Source organism: Etheostoma cragini, chromosome 3 (genome assembly GCF_013103735.1).
Source record: "Etheostoma cragini isolate CJK2018 chromosome 3, CSU_Ecrag_1.0, whole genome shotgun sequence".
In the NCBI taxonomy this organism is placed as follows: domain Eukaryota; kingdom Metazoa; phylum Chordata; class Actinopteri; order Perciformes; family Percidae; genus Etheostoma; species Etheostoma cragini.
In genome coordinates, this window is record NC_048409.1 from 21,158,002 (window position 1) to 21,174,845 (window position 16,844).

At 40.6% G+C, this 16,844-nt stretch overlaps 1 protein-coding gene across 4 annotated transcripts in view; it reads left to right on the forward strand.

Annotated features, from left to right (window-relative positions):
- Positions 1-1,306: 1,306 nt before the first annotated feature.
- ssh2a (slingshot protein phosphatase 2a) overlaps positions 1,307-16,844 on the forward strand; it is a 29,159-nt gene continuing 13,621 nt past the window's right edge. For 2 of the 4 annotated variants that reach the window (XM_034868028.1, XM_034868032.1), the window contains exon 1: positions 12,842-13,358. In XM_034868028.1, the coding sequence (XP_034723919.1) occupies positions 13,231-13,358 (128 nt within the window). In that variant the 5' untranslated portion in view covers positions 12,842-13,230. Of the gene's footprint in view, positions 1,502-4,253; positions 4,298-12,841; positions 13,372-16,844 lie in introns of those variants that run through there. The other 2 variants (XM_034868029.1, XM_034868030.1) reach the window with 2 other exon arrangements.

Sequence of the window (16,844 nt, forward strand, 5' to 3'; positions counted from 1 at the left end):
CTCCTCCTCTTTTGCACTCTCTGTGACTCTTCAGCTGCTCTGTTGTCATTCAATTTGGTCTAATAAATGTGGGTTGGGTATTGTGCTATCAGCCAAAAAGGCTATCATTTGTATCATGTGCTTTCCGTATTTATACTTGATCAGTCTCTTCTCGCTCCATCTTCCATCCGTTTTCCTCCTAATCGTTTTTGGTTTGATTGTGTCTCTTTTGGGGTTTTTTGCCTCTCAAGTTTTTTTATACAAACTTATTGGATGACTGAAAAGAAATAAAAAGGAGCAAAAGAGATGGAGGAGGGGAAGGAACGCTGAGAAGGACAGGGAGAAGAGGAGGAGGAGGAGGCAATGAACCAAATAATGGAATGAAGTGAATCAAAATGAGCCCCCTATAGACCTCAGCTTCACATCCATCCACACATTTCTCTCCATCCCTGACAGTCACAACACTTGTTCTTTCAACAAGATGCAGCAACGTTTAAAAAAGGGAAAGGAAAAAGGTATTTGCTGATGTAAAACTTTACATCGAGATTGTGTGTTGAGATGCTGTATCTCCTCCCATCTTTCACCTCATCTCTTCTGTCTTTCACCATCATCCTACACACACACACACACACACACACACACACACACAAACAAACACACACACACACACACCCACACACACCCACACCCACACACACACCCAACCCTGCCCCCACATCTCCCAGGAGAGGCGGGTGACTGAAAAACATGGAAGCACGGAGATGTAAGGTCAGGTCTTCTTTAGTGTGCATACAGAAATTAATGCATTATTCATGATACTCTATGTCACCTATATAACACCTCAGTCAACTCCACCCCCACACACACACACACACACTCTCACACACACACACACACACACTCACACACACACACACACACTCACACACACAAAAAAGATCACAAAAAAGTAATATTTTCCGTTTACTTGATCTATTGGTAGTGACTTCTGCTTGAATGGGAGTTTGCATTGCCAGCTGGTCACTGTGGCGCACGCGCCTGACACCGGCAATGCCTGGCAAAACAATATGGAAAGGAGATGTAAATGTCAAAATAAAGGCGTATAATTGTCCGCTTTAAAAGGTAACGTGAATCATTGACTACAGAGGCCTATAAATAAAACAACAAAAACATAGAAGATTTCTAATTTTGAACGTCATGTAAATAATTATAATACATTGTGTAACAATGTATTGTTTTAGTGAAGTCAACACTTCTCGAATACAAACCTTTATTTTGAAAAGTGTAAAGACCGGATATGTTTAATGATTCCTCTTCAGCTTGACACCAGAGGGGCTACTAGCTAAGCAACAGAAATAACATCGGGAGCTCGGCATACTGTAACGTTAGTTCCTGCCCAAAATGTCTTGTATCCCAGTGCTTCACTCTCCGAGGTGACCGAGGTCAGAGCAGCAGCGGCATGGCGCTGGTCACCGTCCAGCGGTCGCCGACACCGAGCACTACCTCCAGCCCCTCTGTGTCTGTAAGTATCTGTGAACTGGTTTGATATTTCGGCTCAGTTACATTGGTGTGTCACCGCAAGAATACCGTTAGTCCAGTTTTCACTGCTCGGTATTTAGCGTTATGTAGCCTACTGTACATCGGTGGCGGGCTAACTTAGCTAGCTGTTAGCATCCTGCTGTAACCTAAAAGTAACCTCACAGTCCTGCAGAGGGATGCAAGTTTGTCTTTCAAGTTATTTAGATATTTGCCTGTTCCTTACTAAAGGTGTCAAGTTTTTGCAAACTAACGTTAACTCTATCTTAGCTATATAGTGTTAACAGTTAGATCTCAGCTACTTCCTCCCCGGGAACCCAAAGTAGTTTCAGAGAAACCGCCAGATGAACTAAAGCGTCTTAATTACAGCTTGCAGTAATTATTGGTTATGTTTATTCTACGATTATACACCTGGAATAAGCTGCCTTCTGTGCCTTTGTCCAAATTGCCAGTCATGTCAGCACCACATCTAACGTTACACATGTAGTACTATTATCACTTGTTAGTGGAGTGATAGTGACTGGAGAAGAGCTGCCTGGTAAGCAGGTTAGTGTGGCAGGCCTGTCAGACACTGTCGGACGCAGTGGGACAGTCCTCTTATTCCCATTGACAATCTGAGGCTTCATACGTCTGGCTCAGGCACCTGACTCAGACCCGGGCCGGGGTGGTATAGCTATGTGGAATATGGTAAATTGGCCGCAGTGATACGTAGGGGCTGATGTTAGCTAGTCTGTGAGACTGCCTTCTTAAAAGACCCATCTCGCTAAAGATCCTGACCTCTGGTTAACACAACATGACAGGAGTTCAGCCACATGCAGCGCGAGGTAACCTTAGGGTTTTGCAGAGACTGACTGTAACTATATCAAGGCCACTTTGGGTGAGAAACACATGGGACAGTCATGCATATTTTGAAGAATGGATTAGGAAACCTAAAACATCATTAGAGCCACTATTATTCTGAATGGCTACAGCACATTCAATTACAGTTCATAGCTATATTATTATTATTATATTATTATTATTACTACATAATGGCTTTTGGAGACATATGGACACATTAAAATATTGACCAGTCTGTGCCAGATCAGAGAAATGGCACAAATAAATAATGATGAAAGATGAAATTATAACTCCTTAACCCAACAGGGATGGTTTGTAGCTTTGAGGCAGTGAAAGGAGCCGAGCCTGAGGTTACCAGCTTCTTGTCATGAGACCCATTCCTGATGGGAAGCAGCCATGTGAGCACTCTTGTGAGATGTCTGATGCTGAGGGGGGGCTGGGGGTAGGGAGCTGGGAAAGGCGCAGCACAACAGTGCAGTTTATTGAGGTAAGAGTTGGGAATGAGGTCCATATAGAAAGATGAAGAGTCATGCGAGGCGCAGCTGGAATGCTATTGCCACTTCAGCATATGTGATAGTCTTTTTCCAGTATGCAGCATCCTAAACCTTTTATCAGGGCTTTGGCCAATTAAACACAGGTTTCATATTACTGACCCATCAATCGACACAGCTAGCATTTTCCCTTCATCATAGTGGAGAATAGCCAACCTATAGTGGTATTGTATTTTGCCTAGCAGCACACTAAATCCTCTGTTCTCATTGGCTATACGACCACTCCCTACACATCTGTGCGGTGGCATGGTAACCATGGAGATCAGCTTGTACATCGCATCCCATCCCATCCCGTGCTTATTATGGTATGTTGTCATCATCACATGTTAGAAGTATATAGCCCCTACATTCATCTGTAATTTTGTGGAGTGAGTGCTTTGTATTGGTGTAATGGTATACTGGGATCCCATATGCCTTTGAAATCTGCTGAGCTAGGCATTTTGTCAGGTGTGTGCATAAGGTGTTTGAGTCCATGCATGGACTCGAATTTCTCCTGTATCACCATCTTTTGCCTTGAAGGCAGGCAGGCTGTTAGGCTGCTGATGCAGAGAGCATCCTTCAGCCAGATGCCTCTCTAGGCCTAATCACATTTGTGGAAACAGGCACAGGAATAGATGAAAACTCCATCCTCATCCTTTCTCCCCAAGCTTCTGCACCTCCTGACCTCTCCATCTAATCTTCCTCATCCATCATCATGTATCATCATCATCATTCATCGGCACCAGCTTTTGCGTCTTCGTTATTGTGGTGGTGTCCCGTGCCTGTACATATCCCTGTGTGTCCATCCATACTGTATTTCTCTGGGGTTTTCTGTGTGTGTTTTGGCCTGTGTAGTAGCCATGATTGACAGATTGATGCCAAAGAGAAAGTTCCCAGAGTTTTGTGAGGGATTACCAAAACAGGCTGGGATTAAAAATGTGTGTGTGTGTGTGTGGGGGTGGGGGGAAGGCAAACTGTGCTGGATGCAGGGGTGGGGGAGGATGATTGCATTTTGGAACAAGAGAGACAGAGAGGGGAGGCCGTGGATGCTAAGTCTGTTGCAGCTTTACCCCTGGTCTATGCTCTGAGCCTCAGCTCATATACCATGCTTGCCCTGCTTTTTGACTGAAGTTACTGATGAAAGGCTTGACATCATCCAGCCAATTTAGCACTCATTTAATGCAAGCATAATTGAGTCTGACTCAACGTGTTAAGCAAATAGCCTCCTATGTCTCTTTGGTCTATCTCATACAGAGTGTCCTTTCCAAAATGCTAGCTGCTGGTGCAGGACTGATATGAACTGACGCAAGTATTGCCTATTAGTTTCTTGTTTTGTTTTCTTCTAATTCTCTTTCTCTCTCTCTCTAGGAATCAGGCAGTGGTGAGGATGACCGTCGCTCACAGCCCAGAAGGTGAGACCTGTTTTATCATTCTTTCTCTCCAGTTTCCTGGAATAACTTTCACACATGGCATTGAGTAGCATCACTAGAAACTTTAAATTGAGTCTCAGGCCACTAGGGGGAGACAGTGCATCAGATTAACAGTGTTTCTTTAATTACTGAGCCACAGTTTCTGTCACAGTTCTTAAAACCTTAATACAATTGGTTCATTGATATATATATATCAATATAAATATAGTGCTGCATAAAACTTAATTTGATTTGAAAAAGACCTATTTATGTTATGTTTAGGTTTTAAGCTAAAACCTATTCATCAATGCCACCAAAATGAAAATTCCCTTCATCTTTGCTTAGACAAAGACTGTAACAAATAAAAGGAATAATGTCCACTGGAGTTGTTTCCCAGTGAGTTGTATTTATCAAAACTCCTTTCATACAAACACAGGTGTTAACAAAAAGTCTTGACAAGATTCCCATTGTCATTTTGTTTAGTTCTCGTAGTTACCATTTTCAATAATACAACAGTTAATGTCAAGGAGAAAATACAACATGTTGAAGCTAGTATAGCTTTGTTTAGTAAAGGCAACTTTCTCAATACAACTTATTGATGTAGTTTAGGAATTGTAAACATTTTTGATTTTATGATTTATATTATTGCCCTTGAAATACATAGCAATACTGGCATTTGAGGATTATGCCCTTTGGCACCAACCATTATGATGATAATAATTTTTTTTTAGTTTTATTTATGATGCAAACAAAGTATGTCTTTGTAAGTACTTTTGTAAATATTTGTTCAGTCCACTGATGTCATAGGCTGGGAATGATTTGCATGATTCTACCTGGTGGTTGTGGTGGAGTAGATGATTTGCTTTTGATGTGTATATATCTTCATAAAAGACAGCAGCACTGTTATTGTCCTTTTGTGTAGGTAACTCAGGCATCTTTACCATTGTGCTGTATCTTGGGCCAAGGCCCTCTACAGACTCCAAATGAAATTTATAAATTGTCACTTCACAACTTTTTGCCTATAAACAGCTACCACTAAACATGGAACATTTGTCTTCACTGTCCTGCAGGCTCACACAGAGTCTCTTTTCCCTTTAAATGGTATCCCTACATTACAGTAAGGGTGTGGGGGGGGGGGGGGGGGGGGATTCCATACAACATAGTATGAGAACCCCATTTTGCAATAATACAATTAAAGTGAGATAAACAAACAGAGAAATTTATCTTTTTAGATAAAAGAGATGTTGACAAAGTTTCCTTTTGGGACATCATTTAAAACTGAGAAAAATTAGAAGTTGGAAAAAAGGTTATGAATTGCAGTATATCGCAGACTATTGCAATATGTTAAGTATCGTGATGATATTGTATCGGGAGGTGTCTGGAAATGTCCAGCCCTACATTACAGTGTGTCCATGAAGACGGTAGCACACAACCAATAAACAGAGAGGTGAACATTTTAAAGCTAAGGGACTTAGCGGACTAATCTAAGCTTTGAAGTGCATTCTAAACTGTCTAGCTTTGTCATTAGACTTCTTAATGTCTTGATTTAAGTGTATCTTGCTATTACTGTCGGTATTGTTTAAAACATCAGGTAATGAGACAATGCAGTAAGATATGCCAGATATCATCCTACAGTGTGGACAGACTGGACTGTTCATATCTCTCTCTGTGAGGCCAGTGCAGGCCGAGCGATTGGTCTGAGTCAAAAGTGGCTTTCCTGTCAGGAGACAGTGGATTAAATACAGGGTAAAACAGAATGCTTTATACAAATGTTATGATGTATGTCAGAAACCTTGCACATTACAGATAATGACAGTCACACTACATAAGCCCAGCAAGGTCTGGGCTTATGTTATCAAAATCAAACACATCTGAGAAAAAGCTGGCCAGGCTCCCACTGGTCTAGAGTCGTTAGCAGGGTCAAAGTCTTCAGTTATCCACACAGCAGGATACTGTGCACTAACTATCAAGTTAAGTCTGCACAATATGCATTGGCTGACAACAAAGCCATAACATTAGTGAGGCAATTCATCCTGGCAGAACCAATTCCATCTACAGAGACATGTAGGGTTGGGTGAAGTGCTGATGCTAAATCTGCAGTACTGCAAATGTAACACAGAAAGTAGACATGGATGTTTTATATCCTCTATTGCTAAACAAAACATATTTGGATTTTCACCAAAAGCTAGTCTCCTCTTTCTTTGCCAGTGGACTATCCTTGTACAAAGGTTCATTTGAATTTGTTTCCAAATTTCTGAGAAATCCTGCTCGCAAAATACAGACAAACTGGACAAAAGCATGACCTCAATGGCAGGGGCAGCCTAATACTATTTAAACCCATATACAACATATGATATTCATATTAGTTCATGATTGCAACTGGCCTTAGACAAGATAAACGCTTCATGAGGAGCACTTACTGTATAGTACATGATGAAGCCTGGAACAGAGTGGATTTTTACCAAAATTAGAACATACTAGAAAAAGATTGTATGCTATGTCACACATATGAAAATTGAAACTTGGTGATATCATTCCTGCAAGTATTTAACACACCCAAATAGTGCCAAGAACAACATGTGGTCCCAATTATTGGTTAGGTACTTCAACAAAGCAGCAGCAGCTGGTGAAGTCATACCCACAAATATATACACACACACACACACACACACACACACGAACAGTAAAGCTTATTCCGCATAAGCCTAACATCATTATAGTCTTGCTTTACCATTTACCTAGCTTGCCATTTGCACACACACTGGAAGAGACATGCAGGGTGCAGCCAAGGGGCTTGCTGAGTGACACCTGATGTGTATTACATAAGAGAGGAAGTCCAATTAACTCCCCACCCTACATATGGATTCAAGTAGCAGCAAGGGCAAACATAAGGTATAGGAGCCACTGAGACTGAGGGGAGCTTTGGCTTTCACAGTGCACTTATATTTTTATTCTGCCTTGATTTCTTGCTTTTCTCCAGAGTCTTTGTCTCTTTTCTCTTTCAGTTATTTGGTTGACTACTCACTGACTCACACCCTGTATCTCTCCCTTAACGTCTCTTTCACATAGACACACATAATCAGCTGTCTGTACCCCCTGCACCACACCAATGAAGTATAACGTTACTGCAGTACATTAATGAATCTCTGCCCGCCGCACACTGTTGCTTCAGGACAGACACTGACTGTCAAGGACAGAGTTTTTTTTCATCTATCCAGAGTTACGAATCTAACATTTGAAGTAGGCCTGCACGATTCAGGGAAAAATATGAATCACGTTTTTTTTTGCTTTGAGTTGCTATCACGCTTTTCGGCCACAATTGTTCTGACCATGACAAAACAAAACAAATTGGCAGTACAAAACATAGATTTTTTTGGCACCTATAGCACATTGTGCATCACCAGAAGCCTGTAAACATAGAGGCTTCAATGAAGAGAAGTTAGAGCATTGCAGAGCTTGGGAGCACTTTAAAACCTATTTTATACAGCCCTGTGTTTAAAACTCCCAGAAGAAAGTAATAGCGTTTGTGATGCAGTCGACTCATAAAAGTAAAGGAGAATCAAAAAGATTAAAAAACAAATATACAGTATATATATATATTTTTTTAAATTAAAGTTATTTAAAAAATTAAATTGTGAACTTGGTGAATTCATATCGCGATTTTATAACGATTAATCGCGCAGGCCTAATTTCAAGTTTTTGTTCATCAATCTTTTGATCTCTAATCTCAATCTTTAAATGGTTGGGAAAATTGTGAAACCAGCTGATAAAATCTGTTCTGGTGTGCTGGCTGAACAAAAGAGGTGCTTCCTATCCTTGTGATTATGCGCAGGGATATCATGTGATGTGGCACAGCTGTTAAAGGTCGCAGCATCACAAGATTGACACACATGTTGTAAAAGCACACCTGCAACGGTTCACTTGAAATGTCAGTTGCATTCCCTGCTTTCAGTTCTTTATCTTAGTTTAATATGTAGAGTGCCTGTATAAAGAGACACACCATTGCTACTTATTTAGAGCCTAGAGTTGTGTCAGTGTGATGTATTTACTTTGGTCAAAAACCAGCTGGGTATGGGGAAAAGCCTGTGAGAAGAAAGGGCTGTTCTCTTTCTGACCTTTTCTGTCCATTGTCCCACTGCCGTAGAGCATTTACTTATTCAGATGCAGTTTGTTTCGGATTATAATACAATTGAATTTTGAAATTATTTTAATTGCAGGCAAAATCTATTTGGGTGGCAGGAGGAACTACTCTGTGAGAACTAACATCAGGCATGACTTACTTACTACAACAGCAGACCAACCTAGTTAAACATCAGAATTATTTGTGTTGCAAGCCTCTCCCTGCACCGTTAAGTAGTTAGCATGCACGTTAGTGACTCATGCATCAGCTCTGACCCAGATGCACACAAGCCGAGCAAGTTCATCAGGCCAAGAATTTAATAACTGCTATTAGAAAAACAAGAAGGGCAAGGAGCTGTAACAAACACCAAGCCTTGGAAACACCATCTGTGTTCACTGTTTAAGCACCATCTTCTCATGTGGAGACATGCCTCGTTGAGTGTATATGCTGTCCCTCTGTCATTTACACTCAACAGTGGATACACACCTGCCTCCTGGCTTCCTACAGTTAAACATACAGTAGACATAACAATACACCCTGTCCTAGATTAGGGACTACATGGGCATATATCAGTTTCCCACCACATGAAAGACAAACATTGTACAAAGGGCACAAAGATATACATGCACCAAATGTGACACCGCCGTCAACATTCATGAAAGGATGTATGTTGTGTATCTTGTGTTTCAAATTAAATGGAAACAATATGATAAATATATATTTATCCGAATCCATCCCCTTAATTATAAAAAGTTGAGTTTGGCCACAATGCACCAAATAAGTGACATGCCACAGAATTTTCATTTCAAAATGCAGCATGTGTCGCTTAGCACCATAGTATGGATATATAATTATATGACGAACAAAATCACCCAACACAGAAATGTATCTTTTTAAAAGTATTTGACCCAGCATTGGGAAGATTATTTTTATAGGATCTCAAACTCAGGAGCAGATTTTCAGCTAGTGCGTCTTAACTGTCTGTCCCAGGTTTCTTCCCAAAGGGGAGTTTTTCCTTTTCCACTGTCGCACTGTTGCTTGCTCTGGAGGAAGAGCTCTGGAGGAAGGACTACTAGAACTGTTGGGTCCTTGTAAATTCTGGAGTGTGGTCTAGACCTACTCTATCTGTAAAGTGTCTCGAGATAATTATCTCGAGATAACTCGAGATAACTCTTGTTATGAATTGATACTATAAATAAAATTGAATTGAATTGAACTGCAGTACAGTAAAACCGGCTATTTCTGCTAACAGGTCTGTCTTTGTCTGTCTTATCTGGCTGTTAAGAGTGCTACCTTATTCTCCAAGGTTAAGTTCTCCTATCACAACAGAGTGGGCTGAGTAGTTAGCAAATATTTGAGCTGAAGGCGTTAGAGTACAGCTGGTCTTTGTTTTTCTTTCAATCTTTAAACATATATTTTAGGTTGTTTGTGTATTAAATGATTTATGGCCAGGTGGTTTTCGCCACAGCTACAACGCCATCACACTCCTTCAGCGTGACGGCCATTATAAGAGGAAAATAGATGTTTTTTAGGGTATTTTTTTGTGCTAGATAAAATCCTACCGCAAGTTTTATAGCTTTAATGTGGAATAGTATGCCAAGAGTTCAGAATATGGAAAACAGCTGGCTTCTCAATGGCCAAGGAGATAGCAGGACGATAGGGCTCATATTAGAAACACACACACACACACACACTCACTTTGAAAAATACACAACTCCCTAACTACAGTACTGTTCAACTGCATGTTTCACCTGCCTATTCCCATCAAGTGATTAAGGAAGACATGTAGCGGAAGACGATTGTGCAACAGGTCTCAGCTGAACACTACAACATGCTCTCATGTTACCAGCCCACAGAAAAAAGGAGTTCCCACTTAGTGCTGGTAGATGTGACACCACTAAACAGAACCACATGACAAGCTGTGTGGGTGTGCAGATATTGTGGTCACAGTTGTTGGCAGAGCTCATTGGACAACCTGCGTTGTGATGCAAGAGTTGTTGATAGAAAAGTGAGATGGAGTGAAACTTAGTGTGACTGCAGGAGTGCAGGTGTGGGTGACCTTTGAACCTTGTTTATTTAATATGTGATATAATCAGGTTTGTTGGGCAGAACACTCTAGTGTTAAAATATACACTGTCACCTGCTGTTATCTACTTTAAAATGCATTGAAATAGCTAAAGCCTCCTGGGGATTGTAATGCATTTGTATATGATTAGTGAAGTTTTATAACATTCCCCAGAGCTGATCTTATCAGTTATTGTGGTGAATTGGGTGAGTTTTCCAAACATACGTTTGAAATATAAAATACAATAGCATTGCTTAAAGTCCATTGTGTACATTTCTGTTTGTTTAATATTTTGACTGTAAAAATGAGCCAGATTGTGTCATGTTACCAGAACAAAATAATAATAATAAGAGAGCTTTTTGTTATGAAGCAACCGTATTCCTGTCTTGCATTTCAGCCATGAAGACAAAATAAAACATGTAATGGCAAGAGGTAAGGTTTGAATTAGTTTTACAGTTTTTGATAAAATTGTAACTTTCACAATGTTGATTGTATACAAGATTATTTTGATATGTAATTTCACTTTTATGAAATGTACAAAGAACAACGTTTTGTGTCTTGTGCTGGTATTGTGGTGCCCTGAGTTACACAGATTTCCAGACCTACAAAGTATGTTGACACAAGAGAGAGTCAGAGGGCACTGACCTAACTGAATTTTAAAAACACTGAAATGTATTTGCATGCACTGTCTTAAGGCCTTTGGCTGTTATTTAAAACACTGAATCTGGGCTGATCCCTGCATATTAGTATTGCAGGGCTGAGCAAAATACTAATCTCATACTTTGTTGACATGTAATGTGACTGAATGCACTGTGTCCAATTGTCACAGTGTAATTCAGTTCTGAAAGGTTTTATAGGATGAATTTACGTAAGAAATGTATAAAATACAGAGAAGAGGAAATATGTCAGAGTCCCTAGCAATTCCATGTAATGTCATAATCAGTTCAGAGGAAGAGACAACATAATAACATATAGTTTAACAAGGACGTGGAATCCTACAGCTGAGCAAAAAGCATATCTATTGGCCAGAAATGTTGTTGTATGCTGTATACTATATGAAAAATATAAGTAATATAAATATAAGGAATATAAGGCTTGTGTGCAAGGCTAAATTGAATACAGTGACTTTGAATTGGTTAATAAACATTTGTGAAAAATTATTAATCTGATCCATCCTTAGTCTTGGTTTTCATATTTTTGTTCTATGGTCATTCTATGATCAGTAGCAAGCCTCGCTACAGTTTCCCAACAGCCTCACAGCTCAGGTGTGTTCAAAGACCATGAACACAAGCATACTGTGCAGACTACAGTGAATACAATGGGCTGGAACATTTGTGAACACTGAGCCAAAGGTGTGTTGTATTACGTCATAGATAACTGCTCTACCCAGGAAAACAGACAACTCTTTAAGCAGGCCTTCCATGAATGTGATTATAAAGTTTAGCTTCACTGTGCAGAGGTACTTTGCCACACATGTTTTAGTTTCGTCCTCTCGCGCTAGGCATGACTCTAGCTGGTGTGAATATGATGAGGGGGGTTGTAATTTTAAAGTTAAATTATTGTCAGTTTACATATGTTGTCACGCCAACAGAATATAAAATGTTTAATAGGCTTTAAAAAATGAACCATAACAGTGTGTCCATCTCCCAGCATGCAATGTGTCAGTTGATACTTGATTACATCAGACCACCTTGATATGAAGGGTTGTTTCTCCCTCAGACTTTTCAAGACGGGCTCCGGTATACCTCCACTTTACCTCCATACTACAGGCCTGCTGCCACAGCAGTTCAGTCTCCAACACCTCAGCCTGTTTCTCATTTGTCCTGGCTGCTTATGTTACCAAACCCCAAGGTCTGTGTGGTGGGAGAAAAGGGTGGCGAGTAACTCACTGCCAAACCAAAAATCCCATCTGGGTTTAATTGACTCTATTTTATTAGTTTAATGAGCACATCCCCTATTTACCCTGTTGCACCAGGACACGCAATTAGCTGTTTGACAGCAGTTGATTCTAACAATTTTATCATATTATTAAGATGAATAAGATGTATTAGTACTCTATAGTCTGACCTACAGCATTACATAATCCATCATGGATGGAAAACCACGTGGCATGTCGTAGTTTACCAGCGGTAGGCAGATTTTAAGCCACCACTACAAGCAGGGGAATTTCAGCACACCCTCCAGACAGAACAGTCTAATCACCTGCACCGTTGCCAGCGCTTTGTATACAAACTGCTCTGCTTTTGCAAAGTGTCGATGCAAAAGGGCTGGTGATGTGGGCGGTCGTACTCCCCTGTTGTCCTCTTTGGCTCCCCACTTTTCCAAAAAAAACACATGTCTCCAACTCCTCCTTCCAATGACTTCTCCGGTGAGAGTTTGACTGAAGTCATTATGTCTCAGTACGTTACGTGGTAGAGGATACTGTCTGTTGTAACGTGGATAAATAATGGTACGGCACGGACATTTAGTTGTTGTGGTACTGGCTTCCGCTTTATTGGGAAATCTTGAAGCGGGCGTCACTGTCGGGAGCAGGAACAACGTGTGCTAGACCTAGTTTATTGCGACAGAAACACGAGTGCTTGTTTCGCGGAATATTTCGTAATTTCTTATTGTATTACGGCCAAACACCAAAGGAAGTTGTTAGACATCCTGAAATGACAGAGCACTTGACTGTGGGAGAGGAATAAAAGTTTTCTCTCGGACCCAGAACACCTGACACCCTCCTCCCAAACAGCGCTCCCCACCGCCGGCATGACCCTCGGAGCGGTGTCCGGATCCGACAGCTCGTCGGCGGTCAGCTTCTGCTCCTGCTGCGGGGCCAAGATGGTGCCCTACTACAGCGATGACGCGGTGGCGTCAAAAAATCAGATCAACCAGCTGTAAGTTCAAAAGGTGAAAAAGTTGGGGAGGGTAGATACAAATCTAGAATAACTCCAGTATGGCACTGCTTTATAGCCTATATTAAAACAATTTAATACATTCGCACAGGGAAGGTACCATGAAGGGTCTCCATCCAACTAAAGTACTTGCACTTGATTAAGTTACACATGAGCTCAACTCCACTACCAAAGGTGGAATTTAACTGTACATTGTCTGCCTGTGTTTGAATTGTACTGGAGATAGTGAGAATCTTAGTTGTGCATTTAAATGTTTCCCATTTAGTCTACGTTTTTGGACACCGTAATAATGTGTCAACCATTCACCGTTGCAATATTGTGAGTAAGCTAATCAGTATGTTTAAATAGTTTTGCAACATCATTGTTCAACGTGTTTCCTGGTGACGTAGCAGGGTCCTATTATAGTGCTGCTATTTGACGTTACTAAAACATAATGGATCTGCACCTCGTAGTGTGAATCATCATACCTGTTTCGTAGGTAGGATGACACATTGCAATTTAATAATTGAGACACGGACACATCACATGACCGCCATATTAAGATTTTTGTGGGGCTTTTTTTTTGCTTTTTTGTGTGGTCAAGGCAGGGATATTGTCTGTTTGAAATGTTGAGTACATGGTGTGATAATGACAGTAATTGTTAAGTTGAAATGAAGACTTTTAAATTAAAATCAAAAGTTTTAAATAGACATTTGGAAAAACAGTTTAAATAAGTCTCAAGAAGAAGAAAAAGGCAGCAATGTTAAGAATTTGTATATTTAAGGACACAATGTGGTGTTTAACAATAAACCAACAGTTAAACCTAAAGATGTTGTCTCTTACTTATCCATAAGCTAATTTTTCTTAGAGCCGCCCCCCCCCCCCCCCCCCCCCCCCCCCCCCCCCAAACGAAAATTCTGTTTTTATTACAGTAATACTAATAAGAGGGTTACCATTAATGTATCTTTCACTGATCTTAAATGTAATGTTCAGTGTCTGCAGACATCAATGCGAAGTGTGGTAAAGGCTTATTTTTTTCTTGAGAGGTTTAAAAAGGGTTTAGTTGACGTGTAAATGTGGTGAAGACAAGTTTGCCCTTCAGGGCAGTTCAAAGGCTAGCGTGTTCCAGTGTTTCCAAACTCATGCGGAGCTGGCTTAGATAAGCTTGGCAAATTTAGGGAAAATCAATGTAGAATTTACTAAAAGTGGATTAAAAGACATCCAGTTTTCCACAAAATCAATTTAGTCTCAGTGTCTGTGTTTTGCTGTTGTTTTGTAACATTTTGTGTAGTCGGTAATTGGTTGTGCCCTGCATGAGAATTGGCCTTCTGTGGTGGTTTTCAGGAAAGTCAAGGACAGCCTGCCTCTTCGTTGGATTGTTTTTCAACTGTTTTACAGCTGCATAATGAAGGTTTAAGGAAATATGTTACTGCAAGACACAGTGTGTACTGGCAGGCGTGTGTGTCTAGTAAATAGCAGCAGATGTGGGAAGCTTCTGACTTCCTGGTTTTGTCGGCCACATTGCATGATGCCTGTTGATTGTTTTTAAATTTGCCAATCCCTTGTATTGCTTAGGGTGGAAATGGGCCCTCATCACAAGGCAGTTGTTTTTTTGTTTTGTTTTTAAGCATTCTTTGATTCCTAGCACCTAGTGCGTGTTCATGTGTGTTGGCATGTTTAATGTTTGTGTACATGTCTGTGCAGGTATACGCCTGTGCCATCATATAAACCAGGGTTTTAATGAGTAATTAAAAGCCTTAAGGCCATCCAGGTACTTAATTGTTACCTGTGGGCGAAATGGCATTAAAAACACCATTGTTATCCCAAAAATACCGGTAAACCCATCTGTTCCGCTATACGTGTTTTCCAACGAAAACCGTTAAGAACGAAATGTGACACGCGTGCGTGCGTGTGTGCGCTACCTAGTGAATCACACTTTTGCTATCCATTGCCATGCATCTGATAGTTTTGTTAATGGATTCAGGTCCACGTCCAGGTCAAGGAAGTCCCATGTTATAAATAACATTTATATGTTCCATTTTTTTTTTTTACACCAATCTATTAAAAGTGGGAACCATTTGTTTAGCCTTTGTTGTGACCAACTGAGCTACCTATGGCCTAATTCGACCAAAATTGGATTATATTTTACTCAGCTGCTTCAGTACTGTTTTTTTCTGCCTGTAGTTTTTTTAAACTGTAAGTTGAAATGTAATCTGAATCCTTCTCAGAATAGCACTGCATGCCTGGGTCAGGTATGTTTAGTTCACTAAGGTGGCTGGTGCTTGAACCATAGACTGGACTAACAAAGAAACTGTAGCAAAACTTGTGCTTCTCACTCACACACATCCAGAACACGATGGGTCTGGGCAATATGTGTATATAATATATGTGGCCTTATTTGTTCAGTATGACCTGGTATTCCTTTCTCTTTATCAACCCTGACCCTCTTCGGCTCTGGCTGCCCCCATCTGACACTTTCTCGTGTCTAATGCTTGGCCCAATAATATCTTGTGCAAGTGTAATAGGGCTTGATCTTATTTCTAGGGCAAAATTGCCATAATTGTGCAACGGTGGAGAGTAAGAAGACACACAACAGAGGATTGTGGCAAGACTTGAATTGAGGATGTTGTGGTTATGAGTTTTAAGCCTCTACTTCATTACGCCCCCTGAACTGTACTTTTCTCTCATATCCACCTGTCACTCTTCTGCTTCTGAGACATTTTCCGGGGCCTTGCCTCCAAGCAGCAAGGCCTAACATGTACCCGTGGACATGTAGCACACCAGCTAACTTCCTGTCTTTCCCATAGGATGTGTCTGTCTCTGCTGCAAACTCATAAGGCCTTAGTGGGTCCTGCCCTCCATAGAGCCAGGCCCTATATTTATCTCTCATCCCGAGAGTGACTAATATGGGCATTTGAGGGGGGGGAGGGGGGGGTCCACCCAGTTATCTGCCCACTATGTGGAGTGGTCCTTACATAGTGATGATTGTGTCGGTTACTGTTGCCCTAACAAGTACCTACTGCTTTACTTCTGCCCAAAGCCCGGCATGGCTGAATGCCAAAAGATGACCCATCCCACTCTCTGCTCCACACTATGACTGGGTCATCTCAACATAACAATAAGCGCATAATGTAGTTCTCTGTGTACACGCTAATAGACTACTGTTGATGGTTCATTATAGCATTACAAATGTATCAGTTTGAATCACTTCCTAGGCATGTGTATTACATATGTTTACAATGCTGATGTGATGTGGAGATTATTTTCATTATTTCTTGATAAATCATTTTATTTATGAAATATTAGAAAATAATGAAAGTTATTTAATATAATTTCCCACAACCCGAGGAGATGTATTTAGATTTCTTATTTCCAACCCAAAAATATTAGAATTTGCAGTCATAAATGGCAAAGAAACCATCAAATCCCTCAAAAAAATGGTGTAGCAATTTTTCTTCAACAATTTCTTAAACCGTTGATGATCAAAAC